At 46.7% G+C, this 22,675-nt stretch overlaps 1 protein-coding gene across 3 annotated transcripts in view; it reads left to right on the plus strand.

Moving 5' to 3' along the window:
• LOC117511372 (bromodomain-containing protein 3-like) overlaps positions 1-22,675 on the plus strand; it is a 111,850-nt gene that overhangs the window by 18,009 nt on the left and 71,166 nt on the right. For all 3 annotated transcript variants that reach the window (XM_034171418.1, XM_034171420.1, XM_034171419.1), the window contains exon 3: positions 5,825-5,936. In XM_034171418.1, coding sequence (XP_034027309.1) covers positions 5,825-5,936 — 112 coding nt within the window. The remainder of the gene's footprint in view (positions 1-5,824; positions 5,937-22,675) is intronic.

Consider the following 22,675-nt stretch of genomic DNA (forward strand, 5'->3'; position numbering starts at 1 on the left):
ATTACTGAGACAAATGTAAGTCCATAGACCTGAGCTGAGCTCTTTCAGCTGCCTGTGCTGCCCGTCAGGATGTAATTCAGAAAGAACGGAGGATGTCCCATTTTGGGAGGAAAAAAAAAAAAAACAGTTTTAGTCTGTTGCAGTTTGTTGTCTGTATTATGTTTGGAAAGAGGTATCATTTGATTTAAAACTGCAATTTGTTTTGAAGTTATTCATTCTGAGCGGACTCTGTCTCAGCAGAGAGTGGCGCAGCATTTGGAGCTGTGCACTTAGTCCCACAAAACAGGAACAGAGAACGATTCTTGTTTCTTGCCCGTAACAAGACAAGAGTCCCAGTTAGTGACTTTAATCCAAACAAAAGTGACTCACGATTGACATAGTTTAATGGCTTTGAGAGGGGTTAAGAAGTGAATTTGCCACTTCTGAAGAGCAGCGAATCAAAGAACCAACGAGCCAGCGGATCGAAGCACTGCTTCATTAGTTCACGCTTCAAAGTGGAGTTGTGCTGCAGAAGTGGTTGATTACAGAACCGCTGCAGGGTCTGTAATCAACATAGAGAAATGAACATTTTCCTGACAAACACCCTCAAAAACAACGGTCGCTCTGAAGGACAGATAAGGGAATCGTTAAGCAAAAAGACTGTTGATATTGGTGGATCGAATCAATTCTTAACGATACCCGAAAAGAACCGGTTCTCGATTGCATCAATGTACAGGAATGATAATGTTCTCGATACACACCCTCAAAAACAACGGCCACTCCAGCGTATTGAGAACTGAAGGACCAATAAGGGAATCGCTAAGCAAAAATGCTATTGATGTCAGTGGATCAAATAATTTCATAGCAATTCTTAACAGGAACTGGTTTTTGATACCCAATCCTAGTTAAGTCTGGCTTGGTTTGTGTTTTCACCACTGACGGGACACGTAAATATTGACGAGCACGTTGTCGAGATCGCGTATGCTGTCACGGGGCCTCTCCCCTCCACACGGAGGCCAAACAGAGTTATTTATTTTTTATTTTATTTTTGTCTTAGTGGATCGTTGGATCTACGAGGTCTGTTAGAAAAGTATCCGACCTTTTTATTTTTTGCAAAAACCTGATGGATTTGAATCACGTGTGCTTGCATGAGCCAAACTTGAACCTTCGTGCGCATACGTGAATTTTTTCACGCCTGTCGATTGCGTCATTTGCTGGTAAGCAGCCTTTGTGTGAGGACGGGTGTTGTCTCTTGTCTGATTTTTATTTCAAGGAAAATGGCGGAACGACTGGAGCAGCGCAACTGCATCAAATTTTGCCAGAAAGTGGGCGACAGCCAGGTGGAAACCATTCGGAAGATTCAGACGGCTTTTGGTGACGATGCTTTGGGCATCACACAGATTAAGGAGCGGTACAGCCGGTTTAAAGACGTCCGCACAACGGTGGAGAGCGAGCTGCGCTCCGGTTGGCCATCATCATGCTGAAATGACCAGATCATTTCCAAAGTGAACGCTGTGGTGATGTGGGACCGTCGTGTGACTATCCGAGAAATTGCAGAAGAGGTGGACATCAGCACTTTTTCAGCACATTCCACTGTGACAGAAGATTTGGCCATGAAAAGAGTGGCGGTGAAATTCTTTCCTGAAGCTTCTGACGGCGGAGCAAAAGCGCCTCCGTGTTGAAGTCTCACAGGACATGCTGGACTCCGATACCCACCACTTCCACCATTCGGAAGATTCAGACGGCTTTCGGTGGCTTTTCAGTCGTGTGATTATCCGAGAAATTGTGGAAGAGGTGGGCATGTCACAGCAGGTTGATATAAGACTGACTTTTGATTGTTCAAGTAACTTTTTGGTGCAAGTAATTTTTTTGTTACTAGCACCAGTGCATGTAGGTTAAAAAATGTATTTCGACCCCTGTCGGTTCTGCTTATCAATCCGATTCCTTATCAATTTCCTTATGGATACCTAGTAGTTGTCGACGGTTTCAATAGTCGACATAGTTGTGACTAGTCGACTAGTCGTGGCAGCCCTAATTTCCAGTTGCCTGGATCATTTTTGAGATCAGCAACTGTTCAGTAGGAAGCCTTCAGTGCTGAGTTTAGTGTTTTACATCAGGCAGTTTTTTTGGGCAGCTAAAGCCCCTTTCACACCGGGCCCACTTCGAGTTGTGTCGTGCGGCGTCATGATGACGCCACGTGGATGCTACCCAGTGCCGAGACAATGTAGCTCAACGCCACAGCAGCGTGAGGGACGCATAGGACGAAGCGAACCGGATGCCAAAAATTCACTAATTTCCCTTGGGCAAGATCCTTAAACGCCAAGTTGCTTCCAGTGTGCATGTGAGGCCGCTGGCATCAGTATGTGAATTAATGTGAGGCATTGTTGTAAAGCGCTTTGAGCATCTGTCTGTCACACACACAGGCACAGAGTGGAGGGATCGTCTCAGTGCGATCTCAGACCTCTTTTTGATTTTGTGCACATAAAAAATGTAGAAAATAATCAATCAATCAATCAATTTTTTTTTTATATAGCGCCAAATCACAACAAACAGTTGCCCCAAGGCGCTTTATATTGTAAGGCAAGGCCATACAATAATGATGTAAAACCCCAACGGTCAAAACGACCCCCTGTGAGCAAGCACTTGGCTACAGTGGGAAGGAAAAACTCCCTTTTAACAGGAAGAAACCTCCAGCAGAACCAGGCTCAGGGAGGGGCAGTCTTCTGCTGGGACTGGTTGGGGCTGAGGGAGAGAACCAGGAAAAAGACATGCTGTGGAGGGGAGCAGAGATCGATCACTAATGATTAAATGCAGAGTGGTGCATACAGAGCAAAAAGAGAAAGAAACAGTGCATCATGGGAACCCCCCAGCAGTCTACGTCTATAGCAGCATAACTAAGGGATGGTTCAGGGTCACCTGATCCAGCCCTAACTATAAGCTTTAGCAAAAAGGAAAGTTTTAAGCCTAATCTTAAAAGTAGAGAGGGTGTCTGTCTCCCTGATCTGAATTGGGAGCTGGTTCCACAGGAGAGGAGCCTGAAAGCTGAAGGCTCTGCCTCCCATTCTACTCTTACAAACCCTAGGAACTACAAGTAAGCCTGCAGTCTGAGAGCGAAGCGCTCTATTGGGGTGATATGGTACTACGAGGTCCCTAAGATAAGATGGGACCTGATTATTCAAAACCTTATAAGTAAGAAGAAGAATTTTAAATTCTATTCTAGAATTAACAGGAAGCCAATGAAGAGAGGCCAATATGGGTGAGATATGCTCTCTCCTTGGTCCCTAAGATAAGATGGGACCTGATTATTCAAAACCTTATAAGTAAGAAGAAGAATTTTAAATTCTATTCTAGAATTAACAGGAAGCCAATGAAGAGAGGCCAATATGGGTGAGATATGCTCTCTCCTTCTAGTCCCCGTCAGCACTCTAGCTGCAGCATTTTGAATTAACTGAAGGCTTTTTAGGGAACTTTTAGGACAACCTGATAATAATGAATTACAATAGTCCAGCCTAGAGGAAATAAATGCATGAATTAGTTTTTCAGCATCACTCTGAGACAAGACCTTTCTGATTTTAGAGATATTGCGTAAATGCAAAAAAGCAGTCCTACATATTTGTTTAATATGCGCTTTGAATGACATATCCTGATCAAAAATGACTCCAAGATTTCTCACCGTATTACTAGAGGTCAGGGTAATGCCATCCAGAGTAAGGATCTGGTTAGACACCATGTTTCTAAGATTTGTGGGGCCAAGTACAATAACTTCAGTTTTATCTGAGTTTAAAAGCAGGAAATTAGAGGTCATCCATGTCTTTATGTCTGTAAGACAATCCTGCAGTTTAGCTAATTGGTGTGTGTCCTCTGGCTTCATGGATAGATAAAGCTGGGTATCATCTGCGTAACAATGAAAATTTAAGCAATACCGTCTAATAATACTGCCTAAGGGAAGCATATATAAAGTGAATAAAATTGGTCCTAGCACAGAACCTTGTGGAACTCCATAATTAACTTTAGTCTGTGAAGAAGATTCCCCATTTACATGAACAAATTGTAATCTATTAGACAAATATGATTCAAACCACCGCAGCGCAGTGCCTTTAATACCTATGGCATGCTCTAATCTCTGTAATAAAATTTTATGGTCAACAGTATCAAAAGCAGCACTGAGGTCTAACAGAACAAGCACAGAGATGAGTCCACTGTCCGAGGCCATAAGAAGATCATTTGTAACCTTCACTAATGCTGTTTCTGTACTATGATGAATTCTAAAACCTGACTGAAACTCTTCAAATAGACCATTCCTCTGCAGATGATCAGTTAGCTGTTTTACAACTACCCTTTCAAGAATTTTTGAGAGAAAAGGAAGGTTGGAGATTGGCCTATAATTAGCTAAGATAGCTGGGTCAAGTGATGGCTTTTTAAGTAATGGTTTAATTACTGCCACCTTAAAAGCCTGTGGTACATAGCCAACTAACAAAGATAGATTGATCATATTTAAGATCGAAGCATTAAATAATGGTAGGGCTTCCTTGAGCAGCCTGGTAGGAATGGGGTCTAATAAACATGTTGATGGTTTGGATGAAGTAACTAATGAAAAATTAATGAATATGAATATGAAAAAAAATAATGAATATGAAGTGGCAGTAAATGTAGCACCCCGTAGAGCATAGGTGTCAAACTGATCCAGAAAGGGCCAAGAAAGTGCAGGTTTTCTTTGTAACCACCAGCTTCACCAGGTGATTTCATTGATGAACTCTTCCAACCTTCTCAAAGTGATGTTAACCCTCTGGGGTCCGAGGGCATTTTTTTTTTTTGGGACATTTTCTGGCATAAATGTTTTATTATTGCTGTTAACAGTTCTCCCTGCATCCCACAATCAAGTTTTATGTCTCTATTTTTCAGGACAACCTGTGCTTTCAGAATATATATGTTTTTGTTGTGTTTTATAAGTGTAATAAAGGTTTGCAAGGAAAAAATAAAGTGAAATATAGTTTTCCACACACATTTATTCAAAACACACAGCAAACTATAATAAACAACTGTTTTGACACTTTATAAAGGTAATTTGAGGTATTGTGTGAAAGGCTGTACAACAAAAAGGTTCAAACAATAAACACAAATGCACATTTTGAACAATATATACAAAATGGTCTATGCGTTTTGTTATTTTGATATGGTAAACAGTGCTTTACGCAGAGAAAGCAACAGAGTTATCCAGTAACATTCACATGCAAACTAGTGGAGCAATCCTGTTAGTTACACACTCTTTGTTTGAGCACGTGAGGTTGTCATCAGAGGCTCTCCGTCTGCTCCTGCTTTCACTGATCACTGTGTGTAATGGCGCAGGGTGCACTGAGTATGTACTAATAGTATGTACCCATTCGAGCACCCAGGGGGCTATTCAAACAGGCCAACTAGTAACATATCACTCCTGAAAATGATCTTTGGCTTTTCACGTGAGGTAAATCTGCCCTACGATTGGATTTTGGAAAACCATGTGACGGTGAACCAATTCCGATTGGACACTCACATTGCGCACATCATCACACAGCTTCTATGAGGAGTACAAAGATGGCTGATGGCTGGCTCGAAAGTCTGTGGAGTTAACGTTTCAGCAAAAAAAAAAGTAAGTTTCTATCTCATATCATTAAAAAATTATTTATAATTTAGTATAATTTGGTCTCAACTATTGTATACGACGGCGTTGGCCCCAGAGGGTTAATCAGCGAAATCACCTGAATTAGTTGGTGGTTATAAAGGAAACCTGCCCCCTCTGGGCCCTTTCTGGAATCAGTTTGACACCTGTGCCCTAGAGGCTCCCCTTTGACCATCTTGTATCCCTCAGGAAAACCAATCAGCTGCAGTACATGCAGAACGTGGTGGTGAAGACGCTGTGGAAGCATCAGTTTGCCTGGCCTTTCTACCAGCCTGTGGACGCCATCAAACTGTGCCTGTCGGTGAGTACAGTTCATGTCCTGTCTGACTACAGGGCAGCGTTGCCCCATTTCATGCTGCTGCTGCTCAGTTTTATACTCTGTCCTGTCCAAGAAAGGGCAGAGGGAGAGTTTTGGAATTGAGCCTCAGTGTCTCTGTGTAGTAAGTTTAGTTGGAAGTAATGTCTCCAGTGCCCTCGTCTGATCAAACTCAGTCAGACCTTCCCGTGCGATCCTCGGTCTAAGCGTAACTTCACGATGGATCTATGGCAGCCTAACACTCACAGTTCAACACTGAGTATCATCAGGCCTGGAGTCTTGGCTGAAGAAAAGATGGAGATGAGCAGGTGCTTGTTGCAAGATGAGGTTGTGTCCGTTTAAACCGTTTCCAGGTTTCCATCTCTCGAATTTCATTTTAATTCAATTTATTTGTATCATGCCAAATCACAACTAAGCCCCCCTGACAAGTACACAGGCGACAGTGGTGAGGAAAAACTGTCTGGTGTTTTTTTTTTTTTTTGAGGAAGAAACCTCAAGCAGACTAGAATCAGAGAGGCGACCCACTGCTCAGACCAAACTCATAAATAACAGGTAGAAGAAAACAAAAATCAAACACGTGTTGAACACGAGGAGTCCATGACAGGTCAATCCCAGGTAAGTCTAAAAAGTCTCTACTTCTGGCCGTCATTTTGATTCTGTGTTGCTGCTGTTATTGTGGTACAGTACACACCTCATCCAATCATTTAGCATGCGACTCTAAAACTCCCTGCTCCGAGTCTCAGCAGTAGTACCTCAGACAGAGAGAGAGAAAAAGTGGAATCAGTTGAGAGGAACTAACAGCACCTAAGGCATTAGTTTGGATAAGAATAAATCAAGAGAGTAGCAGAGGGTACTAGTGTGGTCAACGAAGGCTAACTTCAGGTTTTGCTAACAAACCCAGATTTTTGATATGATAAGGCTGAGACCTGCTTTGTTAATAGCACAGTTTAAAGACTAAGAAATCACATGTACGTAAGTATTCACAGTTTTTGTCATGAAGCTCTAAATTTAGCTCAGGTGTTTCCTGTTTCCACTGATCATCCTTGAGATGTTTTGACAGTTTAATTGGAGTCCACCTGGGGTAAATTCAGTTGATTGGACATGATTTGGAAAGACACACCTGTCTACATATGAGGTCCCACAGTTGACAGTCAGACCACAAACCAAGCATGAAGTCAAAGGAATTGTCTGTAGATCTCAGAGACACGATTGTCTGGAGGCACAAATCTGGGGAAGGGGACAGAACCATTTCTGCTGCTTTGAAGGTCCCAATGAGCACAGTGACCTCCATCATCTGTAAATGGAAGAAGTTCAGATCCACCAAGACTCTTCCTAGAACTGGCCACCCATCTAAACTGAGCGATCGGGGAGAAGGACCTTAGTCAGGGAGGTGAACAAGAACCCAATGGTCACTCTGCAGAGCTCCAGCATTCCTCTGTGGAGAGAGGAGCAACTTCCAGAAGGACAACCATCTCTGCAGCAATCCACCAATCAGGCCTGTGTGGTAGAGTGTCCAGACGGAAGCCACTCCTTAGTAAAAGGCACGTGGCAGCCCACCTGGAGTTTGACAAAAGGCACCTGAAGGACTCTCAGACCAAGAGAAACAAAATTCTCTGGTCTGATGAAACAAATATTGAACTCTTTGGCGTCATGTTTGGAGGAAAGCAGGCACCATCTCTATAGTGAAGCATGGTGGCAGCATCATGCTGTGGAGATGTTTTTCAGCAGTAGGAACTGGGAGACTAGTCAGGATTGAGGGAAAGATGAATGCAGCAAAGCACAGAGACATCCTGGAAGAAAACCTGCTCCAGAGCGCTCTTGACCTCAGATGGGGGCGACGGTTCATCTTTCAGCAGTACAATGACCCTAAACACACAGCCAGGATATCAAAGGAGTGTCTTCAGGACAACTCTGTGAATGTCCTTGAGTGGTCCAGCCAGAGTCCAGACCTGAATCTGACTGAACATCTCTGGAGAGATCTGAAAATGTCTGTGCACCAACCCTCCCCATCCAACCTGATGGAGCTTGAGAGGTGCTGCAAAGAGGAATGGACCAAAATGTCCAAAGATAGGTGCACCAAGCTTGTGACATCATATTCAAGAAGACTTGAGGCTGGAATTGCTGCCAAAGGTGCATCAACAAAGTATTGAGCAAAGACTGTGAATACTTTTTGGACATTTGATTTTTTTTTCTCATTTTTATCTGAGGCCAACGGGTATTGAGAAGACCTGGGGTCCGTCCATCTTTCTGTGTACAGCGTAAGTCCAGTCTGTTACTGCCACAGTCTTTAAATTCACAGGGAAAATTCTTGGGACACAGACCATGGACAAGATCAAAGATGGCCAACCTTGATATATTTTAAGAGGTATTTTGAGAGTTTAAAAACTCACATTCTGTGTGAGCCTGTTCCATTTTTTTTTTTTTTTTTTTTTTTGAGTGGCGGGCTTGACAGCCAATTAGAGTAGAGCTGTACAGTGAAATCAGTAGATGGTCTCTCCAACACTGCTTTGTTTTGTGTGTTTATGTAGGTTTCTCGTGAGTGAGAAATAAACAATTCTAAAACTGAAAATGTTGTTTTTAGAACCTAATAATACCTCTGAAGTGATTTAAAAGACATTTAGCAGACGTTTAGTTTTTCTTATTTAATGTTTGAGTGGTGGGGATGACAGCCAATCCGAGTAGAGCTGCACCGTGATGTCACATTCTGGTTGCTAGCTGCAAACTCAGTTGTTGGAGCCAAATAATAACTTAACTTAATAACTGCAAATTATAATGAACACAATACTCATACGACCGAGGGTATTTTATAATTGCATTATATTTTACTTTAAATGGGAACAGAAATGCTTTTTGAGAATTTGTTTGTGCATTCCTTGGTAAAAATGAAGTGTTATTCATACACTTGCAGAATGTTTGAGCACAGTGTAGATAATATTATTTCAATCAAATTTGCTGCTAAATTGACATGTAAATGTCCGTTGGCTGAAGTCAGTGGAGGATACTAACGGTTGTCGTCACTGGTTGGGGTCGTCCTCTGCTGGGGATGAGTGCAGTTTACTGAGCTCACGCACTGAAGTTCTATTAGTCTCGTCAAGAAACAGGTGGAATGTGCCAGAAAGCTGCCCATGTTGGCAAAGCCACAAACGGAGGAAGAAGGGAGACGATATTTCCTTCCACAAGTTAGTGGTTTTGGTTATTCCTGTCACTTTGTCTGTGACATTTGGTTGATAAACAGGTGTATGCATGGATGCCAATTCGCCGTCTTTGGAAAGATTTCCGTCTTTTTGCAAAATCTCGCCGTCTAAAAGAACTAGCAAAACATTAATTTTTATTTCCTCAAATCTGTGAAATGGTATTTTAGTGGAAAAACTCCAAATCGCTGAGAAATTTATCATAAAATAGTGGTGTATTCAGGGTTCTAGCTAGCGCAAACTTGTGTTACGGCCCATTACGCTAAAATTTTGGACCGTTACGCTAATTTTGGACCATTACGATTTTCAGTACAGCGTCTGTAATCAACCATTTCTGCAGCACGACTCCAGTTTGAAGCGTGAATCGAAGCAATGCTTCGATTCAGTGGCTCGTGGCTCTTTGATTCGCTGCTCTTCAGACGCGGTAAGTCCACTTCTTAACCCCGCTGAAAGCCATTAAAATATCAAGAGACACTTTTGTGTGGATTAAAGTCACTTACTGGGACTCTTGTCTTGTTGCAGTCGAGATACGAGCTTCAAACGCTGCGCGGCTCTCTGACTCTGTCTCTCTGAGACAGAGTCCGCTCGGAATTAATAACTTCAAAACGAATCGCCGCTTTAAATAAAATGACACCTCTTACAAATGTTGCAGTACAGACAATAAATTACAGTCGACTAAAACATTTTTTTTCGCCCAAAATGAGACGTTCTGCATTCTTTATAAACCTGACCTACAGCACAGCTGCAAGAGCTCAGCTCATAGGTATGGAAAGACATTCATGCCAAAATGTCTGAAAGGAAATGCTTTTGACAAACCTACAGATTTTGTTTATTTATGTCCAGAGATCAAGGATCCACCATGTAGAGTTTATTATGTCCAGAGTTTAAGGATCCAGTAACCAGTTTCATATTTATTTACCTTAAGACTCAATAAAATGTTGTTCAGTTTCAATTTAATCAGCTTATAAAGCGCCAAATTACAACAAAAGCCGTCTCAAGGCGCGTCACACAGAACAGTTCAACATAAAAAAAAAAAAAAAAAAAAAAAAAAAATCAAATACCTAATTAAAAACAGAAGTAAAAGAATAAAACATAACAAAATAAAAACTACTCATAAGAGAATAAAAGTAGGTTTTACGTCTCGACTTAAAAATGTCCACGGACTCCGATTGCCTCACTGAGGGCCATGTACTGGCTAACCCAGAATGAAATTGCCCACTCAACAAACTTCCCCAGACTTCTGGACATGATGAAGGGACTTAGGCTGTCGTACCTGGCTTTTCCCCTTTGGGTGCCCCTAGAATGGCCAATTTTTAGCTTGAATTTTCAAAAGCTTCCCCCCTTCTGCACCATCCCCCCCCACCCCGGTCGCTTCGCTCCCTCGACATTACCACAACGGTAAAATTTTATCCTAGCTAGAACCCTGTGTGTTTACTGGAGATGGAGGCGGCCATCTCGGAATCTGCAATGTGAAGACGACATGCATTTTGATTGGTTAAAAATTGCGGTGACTCTACCACCGCAGATTCTCTTTACGCTTACATTAGCGGTGCGAGACAGGGCATAGTGCAGTATGTCTTGATGTCCTGGACATCTTTCTCAGCTTCCCGCGCCAAATCTGTCTTCAACAAAATTTCTACCTGTTCACTAGTTCGTTGTTCTATTCGCTTTTAACTTCACAGTTCGTCACAAACACAGGTATGTTAATGATTTAATGTTCAGATGAACTTATAGGAGATAATTTAGCAGAATTTTATTTTTTGTCGTGAAATATTATGTTAAAGTACCGGGAGTAACAAGCTAGTCTATCCCCCAAGCCTGCATAATTCCTCATGGCGATTGCGTCATGTATAATTGTTGTTGTTGTTGCTCATTTTAGACCCAATTTGGACTCCCTTTGTTTCCACTACAGTACTACAACTTTTTATTTCTCCCCGTTCAATCCAAAACAATACTCATCGAGCATTGACAAGAAACATTTATTGTAGTACACATTCAGGCTCCACGCACATTTTCAAGAGCACAGCCCCCCGGGAAAACAGTAATGCACAAATTTAACATTTTATTGTTGTGCATTATTGAATGAATAATAGTAAACAAGTGGCTTTTGAATGCATGCTACGTCATGCTGTAGGAGCTCACAAGAGGACTCTCAGGTTTATTTATTTTCACTCTGTCTTTTTGGCACATGGGAAACCCAGCGGTGTTAAGGAAATGTGTCGAAATGATAGAAAATCTGCAGATTTCTTTTGTTCCTGAATCTGAATCGGTATAGAATGACTGATTTGATGCCATGTCAGTGTTCAGAGCAGACAAACAGGCTGACTGTATATGTATTTACTATAATTTACTATAATAGTATGTATACATGGTAATGTCATCTGTGATGGCATACAAAAGTCAATTGATCCTAAGCAGAATCTCATCAGTATTATGTTGTTATGTATCTTTATCTAGTCTGAAAGCAATTATCTAGTCTCTAGTCTGAAAGCATTATGAAGTTAACTAGTTCTTTGAATGTTGAGATTTTAATTGCCTAGTCTTTGAGCCCAATCAAAAACAAACTAAATCAATAAAGATTTTTCCTTGAGTTAGCTATATTTGTAAACTGTTGTGTTGTTATATTCTGTATATACTCCTACAGGATGGTACAACATGCCATACTGCATGAGATCACAAGAGAAATTTAACAGCTGTTTCAAGTCCAAATTTAATCCAAATAATGCACCAAAATGCACCACAGGGCACTTAAATTCTTAAAATTTCCTGGGGGGGGGGCAACCCCCCCCCAGGAAACTTAGTCCATGAGCCAGTCATCAATTTTGGCCTAATCGGTACCACTGAAGGTGACTATACGACACTTAGAATCCAGCCTCAGTGTACCATGACCTACACAAAAATGTATAATAGCAATCTCAGGGTGGTAGCTGTAGCCAGGTAGGGGTCAGTGAAGAATTACATAGAGGTCATAATTTTAAAATGCTCCAATCATGTTGAAAACTATATCATATTATTTGTCTGATCATAACAATTCCAAAAAAGTATAGTTTGTACTATGTATAAAGTTTGACCTCTGTGTAATTCTTCACTGACCCCTACCTGGCTACAGCTACCACCCTGAGATTGCTATCATACATTTTTGTGTAGGCCATGATACACTGAGGCTGGATTCTAAGTGTTGTTTAGTCACCTTAAGTGGTACCGAAAACCTGCTTGGCCCATGGACTGCCCCCCCACCACATTTTCCGCTTCGCCGCAAATAGTTGCTGTCTTTTAATTTACCAAGAGTTTGGATTGCTGTCTTTTTTTTTCCATCCTAAGCATCCATGTCTATGTTTCTTGCCCGTGCCTGTGTGTTGTCTGAGGACACGGACCACACTTTTACACACACACACACACACACACACACACACACACACACACACACACACACACACACACACACACACACACACACACACACACACACACACACACACACACACACACACACACCACCAACTTCATGAATGAAACTCAGTCAATAAAGTATCATTCTGTAAAAATATTCATATAAATGTTTGGTGATGGTTTTAGGAGCTGCAGTGTGCTGAAAACAGCAGCAGCAGCTCGGTTCAGTCGCGCAGCTTAACAGCGCAGATCTGTGTAACTTTCACCACTAATATTTGGGAATGTGTGTGTGTCAGAGTAAGTTTCCTCACATGATTTAATGTTAATTAATTTTACTGGCTCAATATCCAGGTCAGAATGGCATTTTAACACGTATTTTGTGAGTGTTTTTCTGAGTGTGTTCAGTCACGAAACCCCATTGAAAATACATTAACATCCAGGAACTGTTGTGTGGGCCGCTGAAGAGGAGGTACTGCTGGCCCACCACCACCAGAGGGCGCCCTGCCTGGAGTGCGGGCTCCAGGCACCAGAGGGCACCGCCGCCTCACGGGAGCAGCCAAGGTGACAGCTGTCACCCATCACCTGAGACAGCTGACAGCAATCATCAGTGGGGTATATCAGCAGGACGGCATCTCCACCTCATTGCCGAGATATCGTTTCTACCTGAGAGGTAACGTATCAAAGCTGACGGAGTGTATCCTTTTGGATTTGTGCTTAGTTTGTGGATTACTGTTCCAACGAGAGGTGGAGGTAACTTCCCTGCTGTTCGGAGTCCTGGGTGCAAACGCGCCCCCATTTAACTGTTCTTTGTTTCTCGGCCAGCGTCATGGATCCCGAGGGGCGTCAACCGGCTGTTGAACGGCCAATGGAAGAACAGGGCGCACAGGCGTCCGCAGGAGGGGTAATCGGTGAGTTGCAGCGGATCCTCACCGCTTTCACGACTCGGTTGGATTTGATGACCGAGCAGAACGTCCTCCTGAACCGCAGGGTGGAGGCTCTTGCCGCGCAGGTGGAAGCGCGCCCTCTGGGCGCCGCTGCGGCTCTCCCTCCCGTCGACCCTGTGCGTAACAGCGACGTTCCACTGGTTGTCCAACGACCCCTCCCACCTTCCCCTGAAGCATACATAAGCCCCCCAGAGCCGTACGGAGGCTGTGTGGAGACGTGCGCGGATTTTCTTATGCAGTGTTCGCTCGTCTTCGCACAGCGTCCCGTCATGTACGCGACCGACGCTAGCAAAGTAGCTTATGTGATAAATCTGCTTCGTGGTGAGGCACGCGCTTGGGCTACAGCGCTCTGGGAGCAAAGTTCACGGCTCCTTCTGACATATGATGGGTTTGTGAGGGAGCTCCGAACAGTGTTCGATCACCCTAATAGAGGAGAGACCGCTTCAGCCGTGCTGCTGTCAATGAGACAGGGGCGCCGGAGCGCAGCTGCCTATGCAGTTGACTTCCGCATCGCGGCTGCGAGGTCCAGCTGGAATAGCGCTGCCCTCCGCGCCGCCTTCGTAAACGGACTGTCGTTGGTCCTCAAGGAGCACCTGGTGGCTAAGGACGAACCGCGGGATTTAGATGGGCTCATCGATCTTGTCATACGATTAGACAATCGGTTAGATGAGCGCCGTCGGGAACGAGACGAAGGGCGTGGCCAGGCACGCGTCGTCCCTCTCCCTTCCGGTTCCGACCGCGTTCCGCCCTCCCCACGCTCCACGGCCCCTGCGCTCCGTGCGGTTACAGCCTCCCCTGCTGACGAAGCTATGGACACGAGTAGGGCAACATTTAGGGCACCGGGTACACAAAGGAGGCTGGCCCGCGGGGCGTGTTTTGTTTGTGGCTCGATTGAGCATCAATTAAGAGACTGCCCCGAGCGGTTAAACACCAACGCCCGCCCCTAGAAACTGGGCTAGGGGTGGGCCGAGACATTCACGTGGGACACACCCACATCGCCACACGACTCCCAGTTACAATCCTTTATGAGGATTTAACCCTGAAGGCCCCAGCACTGGTGGACACGGGCTCAGAAGGGAATTTGCTAGACAGCCAATGGGCCAGGGAGATAGGGTTCCCTCTGGTGGCGCTTACCTCGCCTGTGCAAGTACGGGCGCTAGATGGCTCCCTACTCCCTCCAATCACTCACAAGTGGTGGTGTCGGGGAATCACCGGGAGGAGATCGAGTTTTTCGTGACTCCAGCCACCTCCCGTGTGATTTTAGGTTTCCCCTGGATGTTGAAACACAATCCCTGGATCGATTGGCCGTCCGGGGTAGTGGTTCAGTGGAGCGAAACCTGCCATCGGGTATGTTTAGGTTCCTCGGTTCCTCCCGGTTCCCAGGCCAGGGAGGAGGTCAGAGTCCCGCCCAATCTAGGGACGGTGCCGGTGCAGTACCATGACCTTGCAGAGGTGTTTAGCAAGGATCTGGCGCTCACCCTTCCCCCGCACCGCCCGTATGATTGTGCCATTGATTTGGTTCCAGGCGTTGAGTTCCCGTCCAGTAGGCTGTACAACCTCTCACGACCTGAACGCGAATCAATGGAGACCTACATCCGGGACTCTTTGGCTGCCGGGTTGATCCGGAATTCCACCTCCCCGATGGGTGCGGGTTTCTTTTTTGTGGGGAAAAAGGATGGCGGATTACGTCCATGCATCGATTTCAGGGGGCTGAACGAAATCACGGTTCGTAACCGATACCCCTTACCCTTGTTGGATTCGGTGTTCACGCCCCTGCATGGAGCCAAGATATTCACCAAGCTTGATCTTAGGAATGCGTATCACCTGGTTCGGATCCGGAAGGGAGACGAGTGGAAGACGGCATTTAACACCCCCTTAGGTCACTTTGAGTACCTGGTCATGCCGTTCGGTCTTACCAACGCTCCCGCGACGTTCCAAGCATTAGTTAATGATGTCTTGCGGGACTTCCTGCACCGATTCGTCTTCGTATATCTAGACGACATACTCATCTTTTCTCCGGATCCTGAGACCCATGTCCGACATGTACGTCAGGTCCTGCAGCGGTTATTGGAGAACCGGCTGTTTGTTAAGGGCGAGAAGTGTGAGTTTCACCGCACCTCTTTGTCCTTCCTGGGGTTCATCATCTCCCCCAACTCCGTCACTCCTGATCCGGCCAAGGTTGCGGCGGTGAGAGACTGGCCCCAACCCACAAGCCGTAGGAAGCTGCAACAGTTCCTCGGCTTTGCGAATTTCTACAGGAGGTTCATTAAGGGCTACAGTCAGGTTGTTAGCCCCCTGACAGCCCTGACCTCACCAAAAGTCCCCTTCACCTGGTCGGATCGTTGCGATGCCGCGTTCAAGGAGTTGAAACGGCGCTTCTCGTCTGCACCCGTTCTGGTGCAGCCCGATCCTAGTCGCCAGTTAGTGGTTGAAGTGGACGCCTCGGACTCAGGGATAGGAGCTGTGCTGTCCCAGAGTGGGAAGATCGATAAGGTCCTTCATCCGTGTGCCTATTTTTCCCGCAGGTTGACCCCGGCTGAACGGAACTATGACGTCGGCAACCGAGAACTCCTTGCGGTGAAAGAGGCTCTTGAAGAGTGGAGACACCTGTTGGAGGGAACGTCCGTGCCATTCACGGTTTTCACTGACCACCGGAACCTGGAATATATCAGGACCGCCAAGCGGCTGAATCCCAGGCAAGCCCGCTGGTCACTGTTCTTCGGCCGTTTTGACTTCCGCATCACCTACCGGCCCGGGACCAAGAACCAGAAATCGGATGCCTTGTCCCGGGTACACGAAGACGACGTCAAAACGGAGTTGTCGGATCCACCGGAACCCATCATCCCGGAGTCCACTATCGTGGCCACCCTCACCTGGGACGTAGAGAGAACCGTCCAGGAGGCCCTGGCACGAAGCCCGGACCCCGGGACTGGACCAAAGAACAGACTTTACGTCCCACCAGAAGCAAGGGCTGCAGTCCTGGACTTCTGTCACGGCTCTAAGCTCTCCTGTCATCCAGGGGTGCGAAGAACCGTGGCAGTTGTCCGGCAGCGCTTCTGGTGGGCGTCCCGGGAGGCCGACGTCCGGGACTATATCCAGGCCTGTACCACCTGCGCCAGGGGCAAGGCCGACCATCGCAAGGCTCCGGGACTGCTACAGCCGCTGCCCGTGCCTCATCGCCCCTGGTCCCACATCGGCCTGGATTTTGTCACGGGCCTCCCGCCGTCCCAGGGAAACACCGTCATCCTCACGATAGTGGACCGATTCTCCAAGGCGGCCCACTTCGTGGCCCTCCCGAAGCTCCCAACGGCCCAGGAGACAGCGGACCTCCTGGTCCACCACGTCGTACGCCTGCATGGGATACCATCAGACATCGTCTCCGTTCGCGGTCCCCAGTTCTCCTCGCACGTCTGGAGGAGCTTTTGCCGGGAACTGGGGGCCACGGTCAGTCTCTCATCCGGGTATCACCCCCAGACCAACGGGCAAGCAGAGCGGGCCAATCAAGAAATGGAGCAAACACTACGTTGTGTGACAGCCGCGCACCCGGCGGCCTGGAGTACTCACCTGGCCTGGATCGAGTACGGCCACAACAGTCAAGTGTCATCAGCCACCGGCCTCTCCCCCTTTGAGGTGTGTTTGGGGTATCAGCCCCCATTATTCCCGGTGGTTGAGGGAGAGGTCGGTGTGCCCTCGGTCCAGGCCCACCTGCGGAAGTGCCGTCGGGTGTGGCGTGCCGCCCGTTCTGCTTTGTTGAAGGCCCGGATGAGGGCGAAGACCCATGCAGACCGCCGGCGGACCCCGGCCCCTACGTATCGCCCCGGGCAGGAAGTGTGGTTGTCCACCAAGGACATTCCACTGCAAGTGGCCTCCCCAAAACTGCAAGACAGATACATAGGTCCGTTTAAGATTCTCAAGGTCATCAATCCCGCCGCAGTGAAGCTTCGGCTTCCAGCCTCACTGCGGATCCATCCAGTATTTCATGTGTCAAAGATCAAGCCCCATCACACCTCGCCCCTCTGTACACCCGGTCCTGCACCACCTCCTGCCCGGATCATCGATGGCGAGCCGGCTTGGACAGTGCGCCGGTTGTTGGACGTCCGACGGATGGGCCGGGGCTTTCAATATCTGGTGGACTGGGAGGGGTACGGTCCCGAAGAACGCTCCTGGGTGAAGAAGAGCTTCATCCTGGACCCGGCCCTCCTGGCCGACTTCTACCGTCGCCACCCGGACAAGCCCGGTCGGGCGCCAGGAGGCGCCCGTTGAGGGGGGGGTCCTGTTGTGTGGGCCGCTGAAGAGGAGGTACTGCTGGCCCACCACCACCAGAGGGCGCCCTGCCTGGAGTGCGGGCTCCAGGCACCAGAGGGCGCCGCCGCCTCACGGGAGCAGCCAAGGTGACAGCTGTCACCCATCTCCTGAGACAGCTGACAGCAATCATCAGTGGGGTATATCAGCAGGACGGCATCTCCACCTCATTGCCTAGATATCGTTTCTACCTGAGAGGTAATGTATCAAAGCTGACGGAGTGTATCCTTTTGGATTTGTGCTTAGTTTGTGGATTACTGTTCCAACGAGAGGTGGAGGTAACTTCCCTGCTGTTCGGAGTCCTGGGTGCAAACGCGCCCCCATTTAACTGTTCTTTGTTCCTCGCCAGCAGTACCAGGTCCGACACGCGGAGGCAGTGGCCACCTGGGAGTTCGGGACTTGGCGGCTCCAGTATTCCCGGGGTCCTGTGGCGGAGGAAGCCGTGTGGTTCCGGTCTTACCTTGGAGAGGCGTCTCCTATCTTCGAGCCTGCCCACACGACACTTTTGTGAATTGACTGTTGTCCATTTCCGTGATTGGTTGTATTCGTTGTGCACATTCACAACAGTAAAGCGTTGTTATTTTGACTTACTCCATTGTCCGTTCATTTGCGCCCCCTGTTGTGGGTCCGTGTTCCTACACTTTCACAACAGGAACTTTGTCAGTATTTTGCGCCGTTAGGAGGCGTCATGTCGCTGTCCATGAAGGGACGTTGGTGTTTAGTGGGCAGCATTGGGAGTGTGGACTCTAGTCGTCATATATAACCTCTTTGTTGGTGCCTCTGGCAGGGAATCTCAGAACGAGGCTCGTCTTCCCCCCAACCAGTGGCGTCACGCGCCTGACCTGCATAAATGGCGGCAGCCGGTCGATGTCAAAGCCTCTCAGACCACGACTGAAACAAGGTTTTCTGTAGATGTTTTATGGTTTTTAATAGTTCTTGAACTATCAAAAGAATGCATTTTTTCTGTTTATTCATGCTATAAATAATCCGTGGGCGTTTCTGTTCCCCTTTAATAAATTTGATAATAAAAAAAAATCATCTTCTCAGTGGAATGTGAGTGGAATTTTTTAGGGGAAAAAAATTACTTGAATCTATTTTGGAATAGGGCTGTAATGATATGGAAAAAGTGAACCACTGTGAATACTTTTTGACGGCCAAGTGGTTAGTGCACTTGGTTTCAGTGCGGAAGGTTCCTGGTTCAAACCCCACCTCTGCCACATTTGTCCATGTAATGTAGAGTTGTGTCAGGAAGGGCGTCTGGCATTAAACTTGTGCCAATTCAACATGCAGATCCTCTTCGGGTTTGCTGTGGTAACCCCAAGTGCAAACAAGGGAGCAGCCGAAGGGACATGGGGAGGTGATTGTCTAGTGGTTAAATGTTTGGCTTAAGACCAGATGATCCTCTGTTCAAATCCCAGCCTGACTGGAAAATCACTAAGGGCCTTTGGGCAAGGTCCTTAATCCCCTCATTGGTCCTGGTGTGTAGTGGGCACCTTGCATGGCATCACCCTGACATCGGGGTGAATGTGAGGCATTATTGTAAAGCCCTTTGAGCGTCTGATTCAGACGGAAAAGCGCAATATAAATGCAGTCTATATACTTACTTTTTAAATGTAGATTGGCAAGGTGGGAAGGCGCTAGCCCATGAATAATTTTATGTTAGTAACAAAACGTTAAAATAGGACCTTGTAGGGAATGGAGACCAAAATTGGAGTAATGTGATCAAACTTTATGCTTCTAATCAAGGTTGTAGCAGCATTTTGAACCAGTTGGAGACTTTGAATGTTCGACTGTGGTAAAACAGAATAGGATGTTGCAATAGTCCAGTCTAGATGAGATAAAGGCATGGATCAGAGTCTCTGTCGTTCATTGACCGGACAAAAATCCTCGCTGTATCCTCGAAGAAAGCAGTCTTGGTGATTTTTCTAATGTGCCGGTCAAAGGATAGCATAGGATTGATGATCACCTCAAGTTTACTCACTTTGTCACTATGATGTGTAACACACAAGTGTAGGTTTTGCTTTAGCTGATCAAACTGATGTGTATGTCTTGCTGGACCCAGGACCATCATTTCAGTCTTGTCTGGATTTAGAAGCAGGAAGTTGCTAGACATTCAGCTTTTCACTGAAGCCAGGAAGTCCTCTGAAGTCTTAATGTGTATGAGGTTACCTGCCATTATCGACATGTACAGCTGAGTGTCATCATCGTAACAGTGAGAAGTAATTCCATAGCTTCACAATATCTGCCCTTGAGGTGCTATATAAAAGGGAAAAGCAAGGGGCCTATCACAGACCCTTGTAGAATCCTGTACCTCATAGGAGTAAGATTTGAACTGCTGTTATTGTGCAGAACACCATGAGAGCAACTGGTTAAGTAAGATGTTAAGCACGCAAGGACATTCCCATCATTCTCAAAGTGTTTCTCCAGCCTATCCAGTAGTATACGATGATCCACAGTGACAAATGCAGCCCGTTTGACCCACGCATGCACAGATGCATTGCGCACTTCGCTTATTAGGGATGGGTACCTTGCACATTTTAACCGATACGGTACTTATTGTTACATGGGAAACAAGGTACCAGTAGATTCAGTAGATTCTCACAAATCCAACAAGACCAAGCATTCATGATATGCACACTCTTAAGGCTATGAAATTGGGCTGTTAGTAAAAAAAAGTAGAAAAGGGGGTGTTCACAATAATAGTAGTGTGGCATTTAGTCAGTGAGTTCATCAGTTTTGTGGAACAAACAGGTGTGAATCAGGTGTCCCCTATGTTCAAGACATTGTTCAGACGAACAGCGCAGTTTGATTAAAAAGTTGATTGGAGAGGGGAAAACCTATACGCAGGTGCAAAAAATTATAGGCTGTTCATATGCAATGATCTCCAATGCTTTAAAATGGACAAAAAACCAGAGACATGTGGAAGAAAATGGAAAACAACCATCAAAATGGATAGAAGAATAACCAGAATGGCAAAGGCTCACCCATTGATCAGCTCCAGGATGATCAAAGACAGTCTGGAGTTACCTGTAAGTGCTGTGACAGTTAGAAGACGCTTGTGTGAAGCTAATTTATTTGCAACAATCCCCCTCAAAGTCCCTCTGTTAAATAAAAGACATGTGCAGAAGAGGTTACAATTTGCCAAAGAACACATCAACTGGCCTAAAGAGAAATGGAGGAATATTTTGTGGACTGATGAGAGTAAAATTGTTCTTTTTGGGTCCAAGGGCCGCAGACAGTTTGTGAGACGACCCCCAAACTCTGAATTCAAGCCACAGGTCACAGTGAAGACAGTGAATCATGGTGGTGCAAGCATCATGATATGGGCATGTTTCTCCTACTATGGTGTTGGGCCTCGTATATCGCATACCCTTTTCTACTTTTTTTTTTTTTTACTAATGGCCCAATTTCATAGCCTTAAGAGTGTGCATATCATGAATGCTTGGTCTTGTTGGATTTGTGAGAATCTACTGAATCTACTGGTACCTTGTTTCCCATGTAACAATAAGAAATATACTCAAAACCTGGATTAATCTTTGTAGTCATATAGCACTACATTTATTCTGAACACTACTGTACCTTGAATAATCCATCCATCCATCCATTTTCTTCCGCTTTATCCGGAATTGGGTCGCGGGGGCAGCAGCTCAAGCAAAGCTGCCCAGACCTCCCGATCCACACACACCTCCCCAGCTCCTCCGGGGGAACCCCAAGGCGTTCCCAAGCCAGCCGAGAGATGTAGTCCCTCCAGCGCGTCCTGGGTCTTTCCCGGGGCATCCTCCCAATGGGACGTGCCCGGAACACCTCTCCGGCGAGGCGTCCAGGGGGCATCTGGAAAAGATGCCCGAGCCACCTCAACTGACTCCTTTCGGCGTGGAGGAGCAGCGGCTTGACTCCGAGCTCCTCCCGAGTGACCAAGCTTCTCACCCTATCTCTAAGGGAGCGCCCAGCCACCCTGCGGAGGAAACTCATCTCGGCCGCTTGTACTCGCGATCTCGTTCTTTCGGTCATGAGCCAAATCTCATGACCATAGGTGAGGATCGGAACATAGATCGATCGGTAAATCAAGAGCTTTGCCCCCTACTCAGCTCTCTCTTCACCACGACAGTCCGATACAGCGACCGCATCACTGCAGATGCTGCACCAATCCGTCTGTCGATCTCACGCTCCATCCGTCCCTCACTTGTGAACAAGACCCCGAGATACTTAAACTCCTCCACTTGAGGCAAGGACACTCCACCGACCTGAAGAGGGCAAACCACCTTTTTCTGGTCGAGTACCATGGCCTCAGATTTGGAGGTGCTGATTTTCATCCCGGACGCTTCACACTCTGCTGCAAACCGCCCCAGTGCACGCTGAAGGTCCTGATTTGACAAAGCCAACAGAACCACATTGTCCACAAACAGCAGAGATGAGATTCTGTGGTTCCCAAACCAGACCCCCTCTACACCCTGGCTGCGCCTAGAAATTCTGTCCATAAAAATAATGAACAGAACTGGTGACAAAGGGCAGCCCTGGCGGAGGCCAACGTGCACTGGAAACAGGTTTGACTTACTACCGGCAATGCGAACCAAGCTCCTGCTGCGGTCGTACAGGGACCGGATAGCCCTTAGCAAAGGACCCCGTACTCCCGGAGCACCCCCCACAGGGTGCCCCGAGGGACACGGCCGAACGCCTTCTCCAGATCCACAAAACACATGTAGACTGGTTGGGCGAACTCCCATGAACCAAGCTCCTGCTGCGGTCGTACATGAACCCTCGAGCACCCGATGGAGCATGTAGAGCTGGTCCAGTGTGCTGCAACCAGGACGAAAACCACACTGCTCCTCCTGAATCCGAGGTTCGACCATCCGTCGAATTCTCCTCTCCAGTACTCTGGAATAGACCTTACCGGGGA

Source organism: Thalassophryne amazonica, chromosome 5 (genome assembly GCF_902500255.1).
Source record: "Thalassophryne amazonica chromosome 5, fThaAma1.1, whole genome shotgun sequence".
In the NCBI taxonomy this organism is placed as follows: Eukaryota; Metazoa; Chordata; class Actinopteri; order Batrachoidiformes; family Batrachoididae; genus Thalassophryne; species Thalassophryne amazonica.